General features: G+C 44.8%; 2 protein-coding genes across 2 annotated transcripts; both read right to left on the bottom strand.

The window, feature by feature from the left end:
* Window positions 1–384: 384 nt before the first annotated feature.
* Window positions 385–1,269, bottom strand: LOC101769192 (putative glycine-rich cell wall structural protein 1). The gene has a single exon (XM_004982920.2). It carries the CDS (start codon window positions 1,226–1,228, stop codon window positions 653–655), a length of 576 nt encoding a protein of 191 aa, XP_004982977.1. The 5' UTR covers window positions 1,229–1,269; the 3' UTR covers window positions 385–652.
* Window positions 1,270–6,469: 5,200 nt separating this feature from the next.
* Window positions 6,470–7,303, bottom strand: LOC101768780 (putative glycine-rich cell wall structural protein 1). The gene has a single exon (XM_004982919.2). The coding sequence runs from the start codon at window positions 7,267–7,269 to the stop codon at window positions 6,688–6,690; it is 582 nt and encodes a 193-aa protein (XP_004982976.1). The 5' UTR covers window positions 7,270–7,303; the 3' UTR covers window positions 6,470–6,687.
* Between the last annotated feature and the right edge of the window lie 9,136 nt (window positions 7,304–16,439).

Here is a 16,439-nt window from a genome sequence, read left to right as displayed (position 1 = left end):
TTAATGAATATCTTTTTTTTTAAAATGACCACTAAACATATCCCAAGCATAGGGGACTCCCCTGCAATATCTTGCTAGCATGGGCATTGAACATACATTGGGTCAGCCTGCTTAACAAAAATATGTGCGTGCGTACGTCATGGCCCTGAAAATAAAAGGTCCTGAATGTGTTTTTTCCCCTATCAGGTTAGATTCTGTCTTTTCTTTGAACAAACACTCAAAAGATCCATGTGACGACCTGGACCTTTTATTCGTTTCAGAGGACCACTTAACTGTACATTTAAATCACTTGATGTGCATGCATGTTGTAGTAGGCATCAGAACATGTAACACAGAAACAGTTAGTCATGATACTCTATATAGGAAGCGTCTAGACATGGTGAGTAAATGATAAAGGAGTACCATTTCATTGATAAGAGCAAAAGATTACATGAGAAAATGGAATACTATTCCATTCAAATGTTGACATGGTTACAGCGTCTCCTCATCATAGCTTGCACCTTACACTTAGACTCTACATTGACTATAGAGAAGTGGAGCCCTTTATTAATTTGCGTCTACTAAATAATGATACGACTACAAAGCAGAAAATTACAACGTGAAACAAGAAAAGTTGGGCTCCACACTTAGATTGACCAGGCAATAACATGAACTAGGGGTTGGCATTACCGTACCCGGATCCACCTCCTTGACCACCAGCACTTCCACCGTTCACACCATTACCTTGGCCACGGCCATTGCCATTAGCGTATGCATTTGCATCACTTGGTCCATACCAGTACCTATTAGCATTGCTCGAGCCAGATCCAGTGCCGCTACCTTCCCCATGAGCACTAGATCCCCAGTTACCACCACCATGTCCTCCACCGCCGCCACCACCGGTACCACCAGCGTTGGAAGATTCTCCACCTGATCCTCCACCCTGACTATTTTGACTAGAACCTGTACCAGACCCAGCCCCTCCACCATAACCAGACCCGTTGTATTGGCTAGTGCCGCCCCCTCCACCACCCCCTCCAGCAGTTGCATGGGCACCATTTGAACCGCTCTCACCAGCCCCAGTGCCACTCCCTGACCCTGAGCCACCACCATTCACATACCCACCACCCCAACCACCTCCTGTACCCGTTCCATCAGCACTAGAGTATCTAGCCACCCTCACGGCATTAGCTATCCCCATGCTCATGAGGACAATGAACCCAAGTGCTACTAGCTTAGTGCCTGCCATTGTGAGCTACTACCTAAGACTCTAAGTTGAGATGAGTTTGAGTGAAAGCAGCATGTCTATTTATAGTACCTTGATGAGGCCATGCAGTAGCTAGTGGTTCAGTAGAAGATCAAGTGGAGATTTTTAAAAGCCAATGGATCAGTGGAGCACCTTGACTTGGCTACACTATATGCAAGAAGCGATGTAATAACAAATTGTCTCTGTACTTGTTTTCCTATCCTATCTGGTGCTTTGATTAATTTTAGCTGCTTTGAAGGCATCTTCATGGATCATTGGAGAATCTAGGGCATCAAAGGTAATATGATCATAGGTGTCTAGAAGGCCCCCTTGAAACTGACCTACTTGATTTCTCTGATTTAAGCAGTTTTATCAATGTATTAGTTTTATATTCATCATTTTAAAAAGTAATGAAGGAAGAACCATCCATCGAAATATTAAGGTTCTCAATACGTTTTCACTGCTTTTAATTTACTGGTGTGAATTACTTGAATGTTGAACTTTTGTGTCTAATAATGAGCTCCATAGCACAATTCCATAATTATTGCTCAAATTTCACTTATTAAATTGGTTCTCTTATGTGTGCATATAGGACAATTATATTTGAGAACTATATATATGTATATGTTTTGCAACGGAAGGGGCAGCAGTTAGCTTACAAGCTCAAACACCTATTACACATGCCATTTCAAGTAGCAGCCGAGCAAATATTATATATGACATTGTAACATTGTTGGATTATGCTCCTTTATTGGAACTTGAAAAATGGTAGAAATTTTATGGATAGACCATTTCATAATAAATACTTAATTGCTAAGTGCATGCTTACCAAATGAGTATGCAGATTAGACCTTCAGCAAATGACTGTGGATGCCTTACCTATGCATTGCATTTGACTAAACTGATCTCTGAAACGTGAACAGCTAGCAGCACGACAACCAAAAGATCCATCAACATCGATTGCCGTAATTAAACGCCGGGATCGGAGTTGTTATTATTAGTGATCAAGCGCTTATACGATACTAGCTGTGAAGCAAAGTAAACGACGGCCTGGTGGATCAACTCTGAACAGCACGTTTTACAATCGACACAAGCAAGCATTACATCCACTGACGGACTGGACATTTCTACTCGTGGTTGACACTGCAGAGGCGCGATGACCTCGAGGTTTTCGTACGTAGTTGACTTCCATAATCACATGACTCGTCGTGATTGGGATAACGAGAGACAGCTAACACGATCTAATCACTAAATGCAAGTCGTATTAGTAGCAAATGAATTGTTAGGCCTTAAGCATCATATCTATCCACTTGCTGTAGAGAAGGGCGCAAATTGAAGTAGAAGCAGATCATCTAGTTTACCTAAGCAACTTGTAACAGAGAAGTCAGAGATGCCATGTCTTCCGGTCTCCTCTTAGATGTCTATAGTATAGGTTAGTATGAGAGCAAAAATGGCTGGGCCTTGCTGAAAGAGTTGTCCTGGAACGCTAGGATCGAGATGATGATAGGCTTCTTTAGTTCTCTTCTTGTCGGTTGCTTAATCACGCCACTACTATGGCGAGGGGTGACTTGGTTACACTGGTTTAATCAATTGCAGCACAATTAATGACAACTTAAACAAAGCATTGCCGTGATTACTCTACTGCAGCACTACGGAAACTAGCGTACTAGTGCAAACTGGAGCAATAAACCGCTCGTTGTACATCAGGAAAGAGGACCAATTTGTCACATTTGGAGATGAGTTCACTAATCACTACAATATTTGTATTCGGGCAAAGAAGATCAAACTTTGACTACCCCAAAGGTAGGTAAAGTTTGATCAGATCATCTTGGCCGGATCAAAAGTTAAAAAGAATTTAAATGGGGAAACTGAAGCAAAGTGAAAAATAGTAACCAGAGAACTAGCTACAAATTAAGACACATCGATCGGCCGCTGGATCTGGATTTCCGTCAATCCATTATTGCCCCATAAGTCTGAGCTTAGCATTTTTAATTGTGGGTGAGAGCTGGTCGAACTGAGCCCAGACCAACCCTGATCCCAGTAGGAGTTTTAACCAACTACATTTGGTACGAAAGTTCCATCATGTATTTCTCAGTACTACATCATGTGTTCATCACATACAGCCCCGTTTGGTGTTTATGTTTGGAAACGGCGGTGATAGTCTTTTTCACCGCCAGTTCTGACATCCCACAGCCCCATTTGCTTTAGAACTGGCGGTGATACTATATCACCGTCAGTTCACCTAAAACTATTGGTGATAGCTCATTCTGTAGTAGTATTTGAGACTTCGAGCGCATGCTCAGAGCCTCGTCGTGCACCTTATTGGCCTCCGCAGGCACCCAGGGGTGGCGGATTTGATGCTTGAAATGTGTAGATGGGCTTTGTTACGGTACTCCCTCTTACCTCCTAGGAGGTTAAATAAATCTCAACCCTTGAATTATGATGGCATATTATCGATTTGAATGAACGGCTCACAATTATTTCGGAATACCGTAGCAATACCCTTCGTGGATTGATCGATTGCTTTCATGGCTTTTCCTTCGTGGGGATGAAGAAATAAGGATGGTGCTGCAAATTGGAGAAATAAATCATGAGACAGACAGGGCACGGGTAAACTTTACAAGATGAAATGCTTTGTATTTCTGCCAAAATTGAGCTTGTCTTGATAAGTTCTCCCTCTTCCTACTGCGACCTTGCAATCGTTGAATGTCCAATTCATCTCTAAGATCAATGCAATTCAGGAGGGGAGCACGAGATGACTGAGGTAAACTCACCCCTCTCAAGAAGAGGTAGCTATATACAAGACATCAAACATAGATTTCAAAGACAAGGCTAGACTAAGCTAGCAAACCAAAAACACGGAGTCTATTTCTTCTTCTATAAAGGGCTAGTCATAAGCCAATCAATCAAACACACCCTTACACTACCTGATTTTAGGCAGCAAGGGCTTGGCAGAGCTTAAGCTTAGTGACATGCTCCTCCATCACAATATTTACCCTATTATAAAAAAGCAAGGTTTCTGCCCGTTTTTTTTTGTACGTTGCCCCCTTCTAATCCGTGATAATGAAAATCCGGAAGAAAGCCGCTGAAAACCATAATTTCTAACGTAAAAACTAGAAAAAAAATTGCTTTGCCACTGGTTTTGGTTCAGAACCGCTCAGTTTGTGCATGCCTGGGCGTAAAAAAAATCTAAAAAATCTTCTTTTGGTTGGGATGTTCAAACCCAGATCTTATCTTAGACTTCAAAATTAGCTGGCATACACTAGACTATGCATTGTGGCGTTATGGTATATCTAAAATCCTTATTTTACTTAATGCTTTTAACCATTGGTACAATGGCCCACCCAAACTATGAAGTGAGAGGCTTGCCATCAATGTCCAGTTCAGTCCTCATAATTACAACTCCCTCCGTCTCAAATTATTATTCATTTTGGCTTTTCTAGTTATATAGACTTTGACATGCACCTAGATATATATTATGTCTAGATACATAGCAAAATTTATGTACCTAGAAAAGCCAAAACAAATAGTAATTTGGGACGGGGGAGCACGTTCATGTGTGCTAGCAGATGAGTTATCCAATACATAGAGGACCAGCAGTCTCCTGCCCTCTCCTACTGTGCTTGTGTAGAACAGGTCAAGATAGGCCATGTACATGAAAAAATCTAATAAAATTACACATATAATTATTTCATCATGATGTCAAAAGAACTTCTGAGTTTTATATCTTCTCTATTCATGATGATGGGCTGGCCCATGCTGCAATTAAATTTAGATCTTGAAGTAATCGCCAATAATTTCTCATTTGACATTCACTTTATGTCCATTACTACCAAAATTGTATAAGATTTACATTTTTGCCATTTTCTATATAATTCTAGCATATATCCCTAGCGGTTGGTGGTTAGTTAGCATGCTTGAGAGTTCAAGTTTCTCTCATGAAAAAAACTCATGCTGCTATTGATATTCATAGATGCTCCACCGTTGTTAAATAAATGGTGTCACTTTGATTTCAATGGGATCTTGTACATCGAAGGATTTCATCAACATGTTCGATGTTTTCTGTGAGCAATGATATTCATCCTTGGATTTCTCCTCTTATGTGCCAGTATGGTGCAAAGGCTTTACCGCTTCGCTCTTGTGTTCGTAGCTATGACCGAGCTTTCCTATACGGTTAATTTGGTCCAAATTCACACCCAATATTTCACTGTAGCAACGCACGGGCACTTAGCTACTAGTAGTTTTCAAATTAGAGAGTTCTACTTTCCTGGGGTGAGTTCCACTTTGAGTTGAGGTATTGTATGGTACACGTAGATCAGAGAAACCCTATAGAACCATTTTGAGTTGCAGTAGAAGTCATCTTGCAGTAACTAGTCTGTTTCAACCATTAATTTGCTGGTAAAAAATGTAGATGGAACCCTATCATTTGATGTATTTGTCTAAAAAACAAGTCATTGTCAATTAACACCAAATATGGGTAATAAATATGGGCAAGAAAATTTATTTCACTACAACATAAATCTCAAGTAGAGACACGTACTTTTGTATAAATATTTTATGGTTTGCCCTTATGAATATGCATGCCTTAACATACTATAAAGACACTCTTGGTGGCACTTTAGAAAGTGCCATATATATTGAGACATTTTCTTAAGTCATTTTGTAAAATGCCAATATAGAATATTAGGAAAATATTTGAGAAACTTCAAAATTTGATGTTACCCCCCATAAAGACATAGTTTGAGACATTAATTGTAATATCTTGAGACATTGTTTAGACTTTAGACTACTGAGGCATCATAAGAATTATAATAAGTAAATATGCAACAATTGGTGTAAGGTTGAGTTGGCTAGTACGTGGAATATTATGCAATGCGGTATGAAGTCATATTTTTGCACTATATTTCTAGTTTATGTAGAGAATGGAGACATAATATTGTATCATTGCAAGTTGTCTTAGAAAATATAGGGATACTTAAAAATATCTCTTCATTCAAAGTTACAATGTTTGTAGAGGCACCCATATTGGGAAATGACAGTGACTCCATAGGGACAACATAAAATGTCTCTATAAGATAAAAATAGTATCTCTGCATGTGAAACTGTTTTGTAGTGTTTTGCCTTCTCGTTAATCTATCTTAAAGTTCCTAAAATAACTTGTTTCTAGGCTAGAGGGAGTACGTGGCAATGAAACTTACATATATTCTCGAAGAATTACGTATGTACAGGGTGGATAGGCACATGGATAATAGTATAGTCTCAATCTCAACCACCAGTCACACTGTATGAGATGCATGCCAACATACATATTTTTGTGTTTATTGTACAATGATGGAACCCTTTATTAACTCGATACAATCTAGCACATGCATAATGATACAAATATAAAAGTAAGCAAATTCTAATAAAATAACAGCCAAAAACACCATAGGTTGGGCTCCATCTTCTGATAGGTAGAGCTTCTAAGGGTTCGCATTACCATAGCCAGATCCACCACCCTGACCGCCGCCACTACCACCATTCTGACCGGTGCCTTTTCCTTCACCATTGCCATTGGCATTAGCATTTGCATAACCCGGACCGTACCGGTATGTACCAGCTTGGCTAGAGCCAGAACCGGTTCCGCTACCACCACCTTGGCCACTGGACCCATAGTTACCACCAGCTTGTCCTCCACCACCGCCACCTCCATTACCACCAGCGTTAGAATACCCACCATAGCCATAATATGAGCCTTCAATGTACTGGCTAGAGCCTGAACCCGAGCCAGATCCACCACCATACCCAGAGCCACCATAGTTGCTGCTACCACCACCTCCGCCTCCACCTCCGGCACTCGCGTGCACACCATTTGAACCACTTTCACCAGACCCAGCACCACTACCAGACCCAGAGCCAGCACCATTCACGTATCCACCGCCGCCGCCCTCTCCGGTACCAGTTCCTCCCGAACTGGAGTACCTAGCTACCCTTGCAGCATTGGCTAAGCTCATAATGCTCAAGAGGACAATGAAACCTAGGGCTACCAGTTTAGTGCCTGCCATTGTGTGAGCTTACAAGTGTGAGATGGTGAGATGAGATGAGTGCTGAGCTAAAGCTTGCATGGGTATTTATAGTGCTCCATACATGCATTGGTCCGTATATGTTAATAGCATGTTGGTGCTATAGAGTTGACAAGTTCATTAGGCGGACAAGTGGAGAGTATATAAGTGGGAAGTGATGTCGATTTGACTATATGTCATTTGCTTAACTTATTTCAATCAAGAAGTGACAGAAGTGCGTGATGATTGGATCCCAGACTGATGAAGCTTCAGAGAAAAAAGTTCGATCTAGACAAATGCAATTTACTGCACTGTGTTGTATTCTGAACGACCATGCATGATGCCATAAAAACAAGCGAGATCATCTGCGAGATCAGTCTTCGTTCACAATAACTGTTATCAAGATTGTAAACTAGGTAACTATGCTTATTGAGTGTTATGGGAATGAAACTCCTCTTTCGATCTCCTCATAAAGAACTTGCCAAGTCAGCACAATTGTTGATGTGGCATGGAGTTTAATGCCCATGAAACTTCATAAAACTCGCATTGAGACTGGCCTAACAAGATTTCAAGACTTCAGAATTTAACTACGTATGCCTTAAATGCATGTTCAGGAAGGAACCGGCACCAGCATCCGCTGATCACCAGAACAATTCTGCGAGCTAGTCTTGGTTGGTTGACATCGCAGAGAAGCGACCTCGAAGCACTCGTAATTGACTTCGAAATTGTACATGCGTGATACGTGCATTGGAGTCGTAGGCTCATAAATTAAAGTGGCGAACTGGATGGCGAGTTGGCGACCAAACCACACACACGGCTTATGGAAGTAGTAATTCGATGCGTGCAGAGAGCTAGACTTCGAATTTTGTGACAGACAACTAGAAAAATCTGCGGTATTACTTCCTTTAAATTAACTCTTTTCTGAGTCCCACAGATAATATCTGAAAAATCTGAGTATATATATACCACTACAAAATAATGGACTAATGGTTTTCTGAGTACTTCTGCAATACCACCAGACTTCCAATAGTAGCACTACTCTCATGGCTTCCCATATTTTAAATCTTCTTCATGCATGCTTAATTTGAACTGATTTAAGTAACACTGCCCGTTCCTGAATCATTAATATTCATATTTTGCTATGCTGCGTAATACTGAAATTTTTGGAGTAGATCTCTTCGACGTACGAGTACATGAAACTGAGTATTGGAATGTTTATATATCATATATGTCTATGATTTTTTTAGGAACAGCGGCAGAGCTTAGCTAAATCTTAGGAAGGTCCAGCGAAGTGGCAATCTAAGCAGGGTCATCATCAAGATTTAAGGCTGTTAAGAGACAACTCCAAGAGCTCCCTTAAATTACTCCTAAAACCTTTATTAGAGGAAAAAAGGAAAAAAAAAAGTTGCTCCAACAGCTCTCCTAAACCTCCTGCAAATTTACGTGTACCCGCATTCGCAGCTATTTTTCCTGTAAAATTGCGGGGCGCACCTCCTTCCCAATCCCGTCCGCGCGCCCTCGCGAGTGGCACATGCGCCTTTTTTTCCCGCACGCACAGTTTCCTCACGCCCGGTTTCCCCACCGGCGGCAGCCTTCTTCGCGCCTGGTTCCCTAGCGGCGGCTGCCTTCCTCCGTGCTGGCTGATACCCCAGCATCGAACCCCGCCGGCAACTGCGGGAGCTGGTGGAGCAGACAGAGTGATTGAAGAGCAGGGCGAGCCGGCGGTGGCACTTGCACTGCAACTGCAAGGCAGCAGGTAGGCCGGGCTCGTCGCCGGTTCTCACAAACGGAAGGAACTGCGGTGCTCAAGGGCGGACGGAGATGATGCTACGTTTGCCGGCCAAATTCGACATCCATAGCGAGTCTCTCATCAATTCCTTCCTCTAACATATTCTTCACCACTAATAGAATCCATTTGACTCGACTGTGGGCATTGATTCATGGGTAACCTTGCCGGAATTTCTAATCTTGAACCGTGTACTAGTTTGTAACAACCTGGGTGCTTAAACGGTGTTTTAATCGTAAGAACAAGTCCTTTGTACTTAAAGAAGAGCTTTGGCAACTTTTAGGCAAGTGGAAATACCCTTTTTTCCCTCACAAGAAGCCCATAAAAAACCCGGTATACCAATCTGTGTTGTTTTGTCCAAAATCCAGGTCAAAGTCCTCTAGTTTGGTCAGCCTCCTTTAGCAATTCCGGCTAAGTCTGGAAATCAGCCCAACCTAGCACCTTAGGGCGGGTTTATCTTTGAAAGTTGAACAGAGCATCAAGAAATCCCTTTGTAAAAGTTGGAGAACTAAGTTTCTACAACAACTTTGTTAATTGGATCTTGGTCCAATTCACCTCCAAAGCTTCCCAAATCTGCAGCTCAAATCAGCCCCGAACCCTGAAAACCAGCCAAGCCACCGTTTTTCTCTAAGTCCCGGAAATCGGCGTTCCTCCAAACTTTGAAGCGTTGAATCTTCAAATCCACCGCGTTTTTGAGCCCGGTCATTACAAAAGTTGGACCTTGGTCTGTGTACTACAACTCTTGTAAAGGGAGTCAATGTGGCGCAGTTTGAAAATCGGGAGATCAACAGGCTTGAAGATGGGCCCGGCAAAGGATCTCGCGGATCTGTCGGCTAGACAGTGCCAGAGCGCGCGTGCGCCACGCTCTAGAGCGTCGCCGTCGCGTGGCGTGGCCTCACCGGCGAGCGCCGCCTCGCCCAGTCGCCAGCCGCGACAAGACGGGTCGATGCGCCTCGCTCCCCAGTCACACACGACGACGACCCGCGGTCCTCCGCTCTATCCCGTCTCATCCCGCCTGAGGCCTCGCCGGCTGCGCCAGGCGCACTGCCCGCGGTCCCGTCGCCACCCCGGCCACTCCGCTACCGAAGACTGGCCGCTGCCGCGCTGGTACCGCCTCGCCTCCCGCGTGCATCCACCCCACCCGGATCCTTGGCCGCGCGCCCCAACGCCTTTTGGCCCTCCCGTCACACCCCAGTCATGCTGCCCGCGCGCGCGCCCGCGACGCTGCCGCCTCTGCCAACTGCCGCACAGGCAATGACAGCTCCTTCCCCCGCCTCGCCAGTAGCGTGCCCCGGCAGAGCCGCTAGTCCCGCGCATGCTCGAGTCATACCGCTTGCCCTGTCACCTCGCCCGCATCGCCCTCGCCTGTAGTGCCCTTCCCCCCCTCCTGTCTGCCAATGCTGCCGTCACCATCGATGGTCGCGACAGCACGCGCCCGCCCTTCTCCGGCCCACCGGCGCATGCCTTCGCCTAGTAACCAGCGTGACTTGACCCCACACTCGCGCAGACCTAGCAGATCCGCATGCCTAGCAAACCCGCTTTGCTCTAGCCCCCAAATCCTTGCTACCCAACCAGGGCAAGATTGCGTCCGAGCTCGCCAATGGAGGCGCCGACCAATCGCCGCCGCGACAGAGCACTTCCTTCTCCCTCGATCTTATCCTCTTACCCGCTCGAGCTCGTTTCCTTCCTCCGAAAACTTCCGCGCATCTATAAAAAGGTACCAAAGCCTCTTACTGGAGTTCCTTTCGCCACCACCACCTTTGCCGCACTACCTGCTATGTTTTTCTCCACCGCACTCACCGTCGCGCTTGGAGCTGGCACTTCAGCCAGCCCCACGCAGCGACTCCTTCACCGTCAGCTTCGCCTTGGTCACCTGGAGCTCGCCGACCCGTTCGAAGAGCTCACCGACCGGCTCAAGGAGCCTCTGAGGCCCCTATCTCACCGAATCGCCGCCGCCAATTTCCGCGACGCCGACCCGAGCCGTTGTTTTTCCTCATTCCACCTCGGCTTGTTTCTTCGACCCCGAGACCTCGTCAGTAGGACCGGAGGTGAGCTGCCAACCCCTTTCCAACTCTTCCCGACCCTGAATCGTCCGCGAAAGTGACCGGACCTTGTCCACCTCGCCCGAGTGTTGTCTGTCTCGCCCGAGTGTTGTCCGCCTCGCCTGAAGGCTCGGTTGTGTCTTTTCTTTTGACCGAGGGTATCTGTGTTAAATTTCAGGGACTTCTCTGTGTTAAATCTAAGGATCCCGGTACAGTTATTCCTTAAGTCTAAGGGTCAGATCGTAAGTTTTTCCCAAATCCGACTCTTTAACTCGTTTGAAATCGACAGAAACTTGGAAATTACATCTTAAATCGAGGAAAAATCTGAAAAATGTGAAATCACTTTGGTTGGAATCCTCGTTCTGAGTAAAATCCAATAAAGTAGATTTTGCACCTTTGCCTGTAGTGTTGCTATAGTTTTGAGTTTAAATCCTTGCAAATACTGTTGAAATCACCGACTACGTGGGTTATCCTTGCATTGCATTCATGTAGAGCTGAACCTCGTCGACGGGACCTACGAGCTTCACCCGGCGCCAGAAGATGAAATCGTAGCTGAGCAGCCGCCTGCAGGAGTCGAGCCCGAGCCCGCCGAGGACCAATTCGCTACCGCCCCGCTTGAAGGCAAGCTCCGGAGCATAAATTCCTATCTTTATCTTCTTGCAATATATTTGGTTGTTTGATTGTGCATTTACGTTTTTAGGAACTGCTTGAAACCATAGATGCATGAATTAGTTTCCCTTTGATCTGAACACTAGTATGATAAGCCGAGTAGTTGCAATGCTTAAATAGGACTCGGTAAAAGTCTAGTGATTTCCTGTCACTCGCGAGTATAGGAGTTGTTTGCTCTCCTTTTTGTTACAACTATAAGGATGATGGATGGGGCAGGGTTCTGTGAACTATTTTGGTGGTCGGTGGATTGCCCCGTCTATCTACTTGAAATTGGACTAAGGTCGAAAGGTGATGGTGTTCGTGATCAAGTGTTGAAAGTACTAATCTCATACCTAGTATGGGATGGGGAAGCCTAGTACCTGATTGAACCAGGACGTGAGCGGTTCGATCCACTGTCTCTGGAATGAAGTTCCCTTGCAGCCGCATATGGTGACAAGTGCGGTCATAGAACGGCAGAGGCCGGGTTTTATGGAGCCTTGTACCAAGAGAAGTGGGCCTGACACGGGTCTGGGAATTGATGGGGACGGCTGACAAGTGAAGCGACGCTTCGTGGTACGCGGATATCGTGAGATTAGGTTCACCATGCATGGTTAAGAAATTCGAATCGATTCATCTGCCTCTCACGATTTGGGACTACTTGATCGCTATGCTACACTGAGTAAGAATGGAACTTGATGGTGATGTTAATATTAATGCTTGTCATAAATTGCTTGGAAACTTTTGCTTGGTTAGTATAGTGGCCAACTTATATTGGTAAATGAACATAGAACCTGTGGCTAAAATATTGAAAGTAAGGGCCTACTGTAGTCACTTTTGGCAAAAAACAAACCCCTCAGCCAGAAAGCCTTGCATGTCTAGAAGTTGGTGGAGTAGTACCACCGGTCGGTTAAGTCTTGTTGAGCGTAGTCGCTCAACCTTGTTATGGCATATCTTTTTAGGTGATGTTGACGTCTCTGAGTTTGCTACAAGTGGCACTTGGCCTCCCCAGCTTCCTACTGGGTGGACGGTCGAGTGGGATCCCTCCTCGGACGGCGAGGACGAGAATCATTGATGTCATGATCAGCCTCATCGTGACATCCGCCATCGGGCTAGCTTCCGTTTGTTCATTTCCGCTGCTTAAGAACTCTGCAAGCTATGGTTGAATTTCGAACCTGATGATGTAATAAATTAATGTACTTGTTTAATTTTGATGATCTCTTGTATTCTCTGGAACCACTCACATTCGTGTGAGCTATGCTTTCTCGGTCCTGTGAAGTGGTTTATCGGATGAAATCCGACGGACTGCCGGGTTAACTTGATTAAAGCGCAGGATCTCGTGTTAGGCGACTTAAATGTGCTTTAGCCAAGTTAATTTGGGCGGTTCCGCCACATAGTTGAAAGCGAAGGGTCTAGTCTCACGCGGGGACACGGGCTGCTGGAACTCTGACACTATTCGGCAGGCAGCGGCAAGGCCAGGTGCCTGCGTGGTCGAGGGCTGCTTGAAGCGTGGCAAGCGGAGGCAAAGCTGGGTGCCGGCAAAACCAAAGAAACGCGGGAGGGGCACAGGCGAGAAGTTGGATTAACTGGGAAGGGGGCCGCTGACGAGTCGTTTCACAACCCCCGGCGAGTCCTGGTCAGCCGGCGGCGGCAGCTTTGGGGAGCTCTCGCCGGAGTCTGGCGTCAGAATGACTTCCACGGGGTGATTCTGATTGCGCAGCGTCTCTTCCTCCTCCCGTCTCTCCTCGGCTGGTACGAACAACAAGTCAAAATGTCAAATTGGGGAAGCTCACGGCCACGCTATTCTTCTTCGGTTGGAGGAAGAAGAAGAAAGAATCAAACGGGGAGAGAGTAGGCAGATGCTGGGCTGGATCCAATTATGATGGTGTGGCCTGTTTTAAAATATTGGGGGCTAGTTATTAGTGTTCTGCTGTGGGTTGGTATATTTTTGAGGAAATTTTTTTTTGGAACAGCCCCCAATAAATGATTTTGGGGAATAATTTTTTGGAAGTTCTTGGAGTTGCTCTCAAAGGACTTCGCGAATTTAAAAGGGGCCATGGCCCATTTTGGCCTTATGTATGCCGCTGTCCTCCGCCACACGGCACGTTTGGTTTGCAAACATTAGCCCATCTGCTGTAAATAAAAGAGTCTTTGGTTACATTACTAAATTCATCGCGGAAAACACTTCATAATATATATACTTTTTATTATTTGACGCGGGAAGAAGTTTGCCCCATATATTTATCTTTTTTATGTACTCAAGGAATGAAATAACCCGATTGTGCCCCAAAAACAACGCCCATTCGTTCCGCACTTGGGAACGCAATGAAGTTCAGCTGAAAAGACCGCGGCGGAGTGGTTCTTATAAAAATACAAGTCAAGTGTTGCATTGGAGATCATGTTAGTGTCCTAAACTATCTACATTTGTAACCGGAAGGTTGGCTCCCAGTTATTTTGAAATGGACGAACTAGGGATGGGCAGTGCTGTAATCCACCACCTTGCCCACCACTACTACCACCATTTTGACTGTTTCCAAGGCCACCACCATTCTTTACAAAAGAAAAAAAGGCCACCATTGATATTAGAACTTGCAACTGCATAACCTGGTCCCCAATTGTAATTATAGTAACATCACTACTACTAGAGCCAGATCCAGTTTTTCTTGAGTGCGCAGCTGTTCTTTACATGTACGCCATGTGATTTTCCAGTTAGGATCAACAGTGCCAGAGACTTTAAAATTCAGTGAATTTAATGGTATGAGCTCATTGACCTGGTCTCAGGCATGTGTTTTGACTTCCTCAGTTCCTCTCTAGATGCATTGCTACTGTGCCCTACTACCTATGCAGAGTACTTCATGTCTGTACAAGGCTCTGCATATTTTTGCTCCAGTAAGCCATTGCTTTTCTTTTAAGGGTTGCGATGTTACATATTGCTCTGGCATATCAAAGGATCATAGGTGCCGACCGACTACTATTGAGTAATTTCAAACTGTTTGTTAGCAGTCTTTATGAAGGCAATTCCCACTACAAGTTTCATAGGAGTTTTATGTGCATTTAGAACCATTTCCAATGGCGAGTTCCATTTTGCAGTTTTCAAGAGAGACGCATCTTATAAAGAAGTTTGGATTGATGAATGAAACAAGATACCTCGATGCACAGTATCATGTTCCTGCTGTAAGGTTCCGTTACGAATTTCAGCAGCGATTCTAGAGTCACTAGCAGCGTTGGTGATGTGAACCCGTGAGGTTAAATCCCGATCTTTCGATGAGAGAAGGTGGATAACTCAATTTGAGGATGGAGACGACGTTCACGGCCCAACTACAACCATCCAAGGATGTTGCGCCTTAGCAACCGATACACCACCTCCAATGGTCGCCGCGATCTTGTGGAGCACGATCAACCAAACCACTAGCGTAATTCCTGCAAGCAATCGAGGAACAAGTAAGAACAAGTAGAACAAGAAACTAAATTGCAAATATGGAGCTAAAAACCAATCTGAAATCATAAAGTTGGGGTTCTGAATCGAGTAGAACTGATGATCTAGTTGACACACGCGTCTACAAGGAAGTAGCAATGGCTAAACTTCCATCTAAACAAAATCCAATCTGTTTGTGGCGGCTATGGTGGTATATGAGAGGGTAGAGGACGACCAGGGGGGTCCTGGTATCGTGCTCCAACCCTAGGACGCGTCCTTATTGAACCCGACTTGATACAAGGCCTATCGGACCAAAATAGGGTGACGCAACATCGTATGCAGAAAATGTCTTTGTAACAAATCGACGATAGTGGCCGCCACAGAAAAGATATGGACATGAGTCCATATCCATATGAAAATAGAATTGATAAGGATTCCATAAAGTACATGAACGCCCCAATTCGAGTCCTTATGCGACCGTGGTGACCGTCACAAGTTAGTGCTATTCTGCAGTCCGAATTCAGCCCCAAAACGTGTTAGATTTGATCTCTTTCTTTCCAAAAGTGACATGGTGGTCTAGTGGAGAATGTTAGGAATACTTGGACTTGGTCCCAATCAACTTCTTTGGTCTTCCATACCTTCCATGTGTGTTTAATACTCTTTTGGTCCACTTATGTATTTCTGAAAATGATAATGAACACACATTATGGTGCAGTATCAATTCATCAAATATATCAAATATAATCATGAGAAAGAATTATTTTACTTTTCAATCAAAAGTTGTTAATGTGATTGTATCCAAGCAAGTGATGTTCTTGTCGGTTGGCATTGCAGGTCAGATGACCTCGAAGTCCGCTAAATTGACATGCGTTTTTAGTAATGCTGAATTAGCACTTTAGCAGTACGTAGCAAAACTGGAGCTAGCTAGTAGCATAAGATTGAAACTGGAGGTAGCCAAGACGGGCGGGGAACGGTTGCCGTTTCCGATTCTGATCAAGCAACTTTGTGTACTACTTAATCAGTAAGTAAACGGAGCATCGCCAATGAACTGTCTTCATCGATTATATTGTTCAGGTGTCAGCACGAGCAGCGGTGGGATGGAGTTGACGCCGCAGTTCTGACCAGTTCCACATCGATCGGGCTCGAGCGAGCTCCACTGCGTGCGGCGACCATGCGGCTGCAGACTTCCGATCCGAGTTGGGAACGAAGTCAAGTCAGCCTTGAGCTCGTCCATGCACGCGGGCCGCGTCCGTCAGCTTGCTTTTTTTTTTCCAGAGAGGGAGCC

This window comes from Setaria italica, chromosome IX, assembly GCF_000263155.2.
Source record: "Setaria italica strain Yugu1 chromosome IX, Setaria_italica_v2.0, whole genome shotgun sequence".
Lineage (NCBI taxonomy): Eukaryota > Viridiplantae > Streptophyta > Magnoliopsida > Poales > Poaceae > Setaria > Setaria italica.
Note: the sequence above shows the minus strand (reverse complement) of the source record. Positions and strands in the feature narration are given on the sequence as shown.

Excerpts from the sequence above, each read along its gene's own strand:
- LOC101768780 (XM_004982919.2), bottom strand. The coding sequence starts at position 7,269 with ATGGCAGGCACTAAACTGGTAGCCCTAGGTTTCATTGTCCTCTTGAGC.
- LOC101769192 (XM_004982920.2), bottom strand. The coding sequence starts at position 1,228 with ATGGCAGGCACTAAGCTAGTAGCACTTGGGTTCATTGTCCTCATGAGC.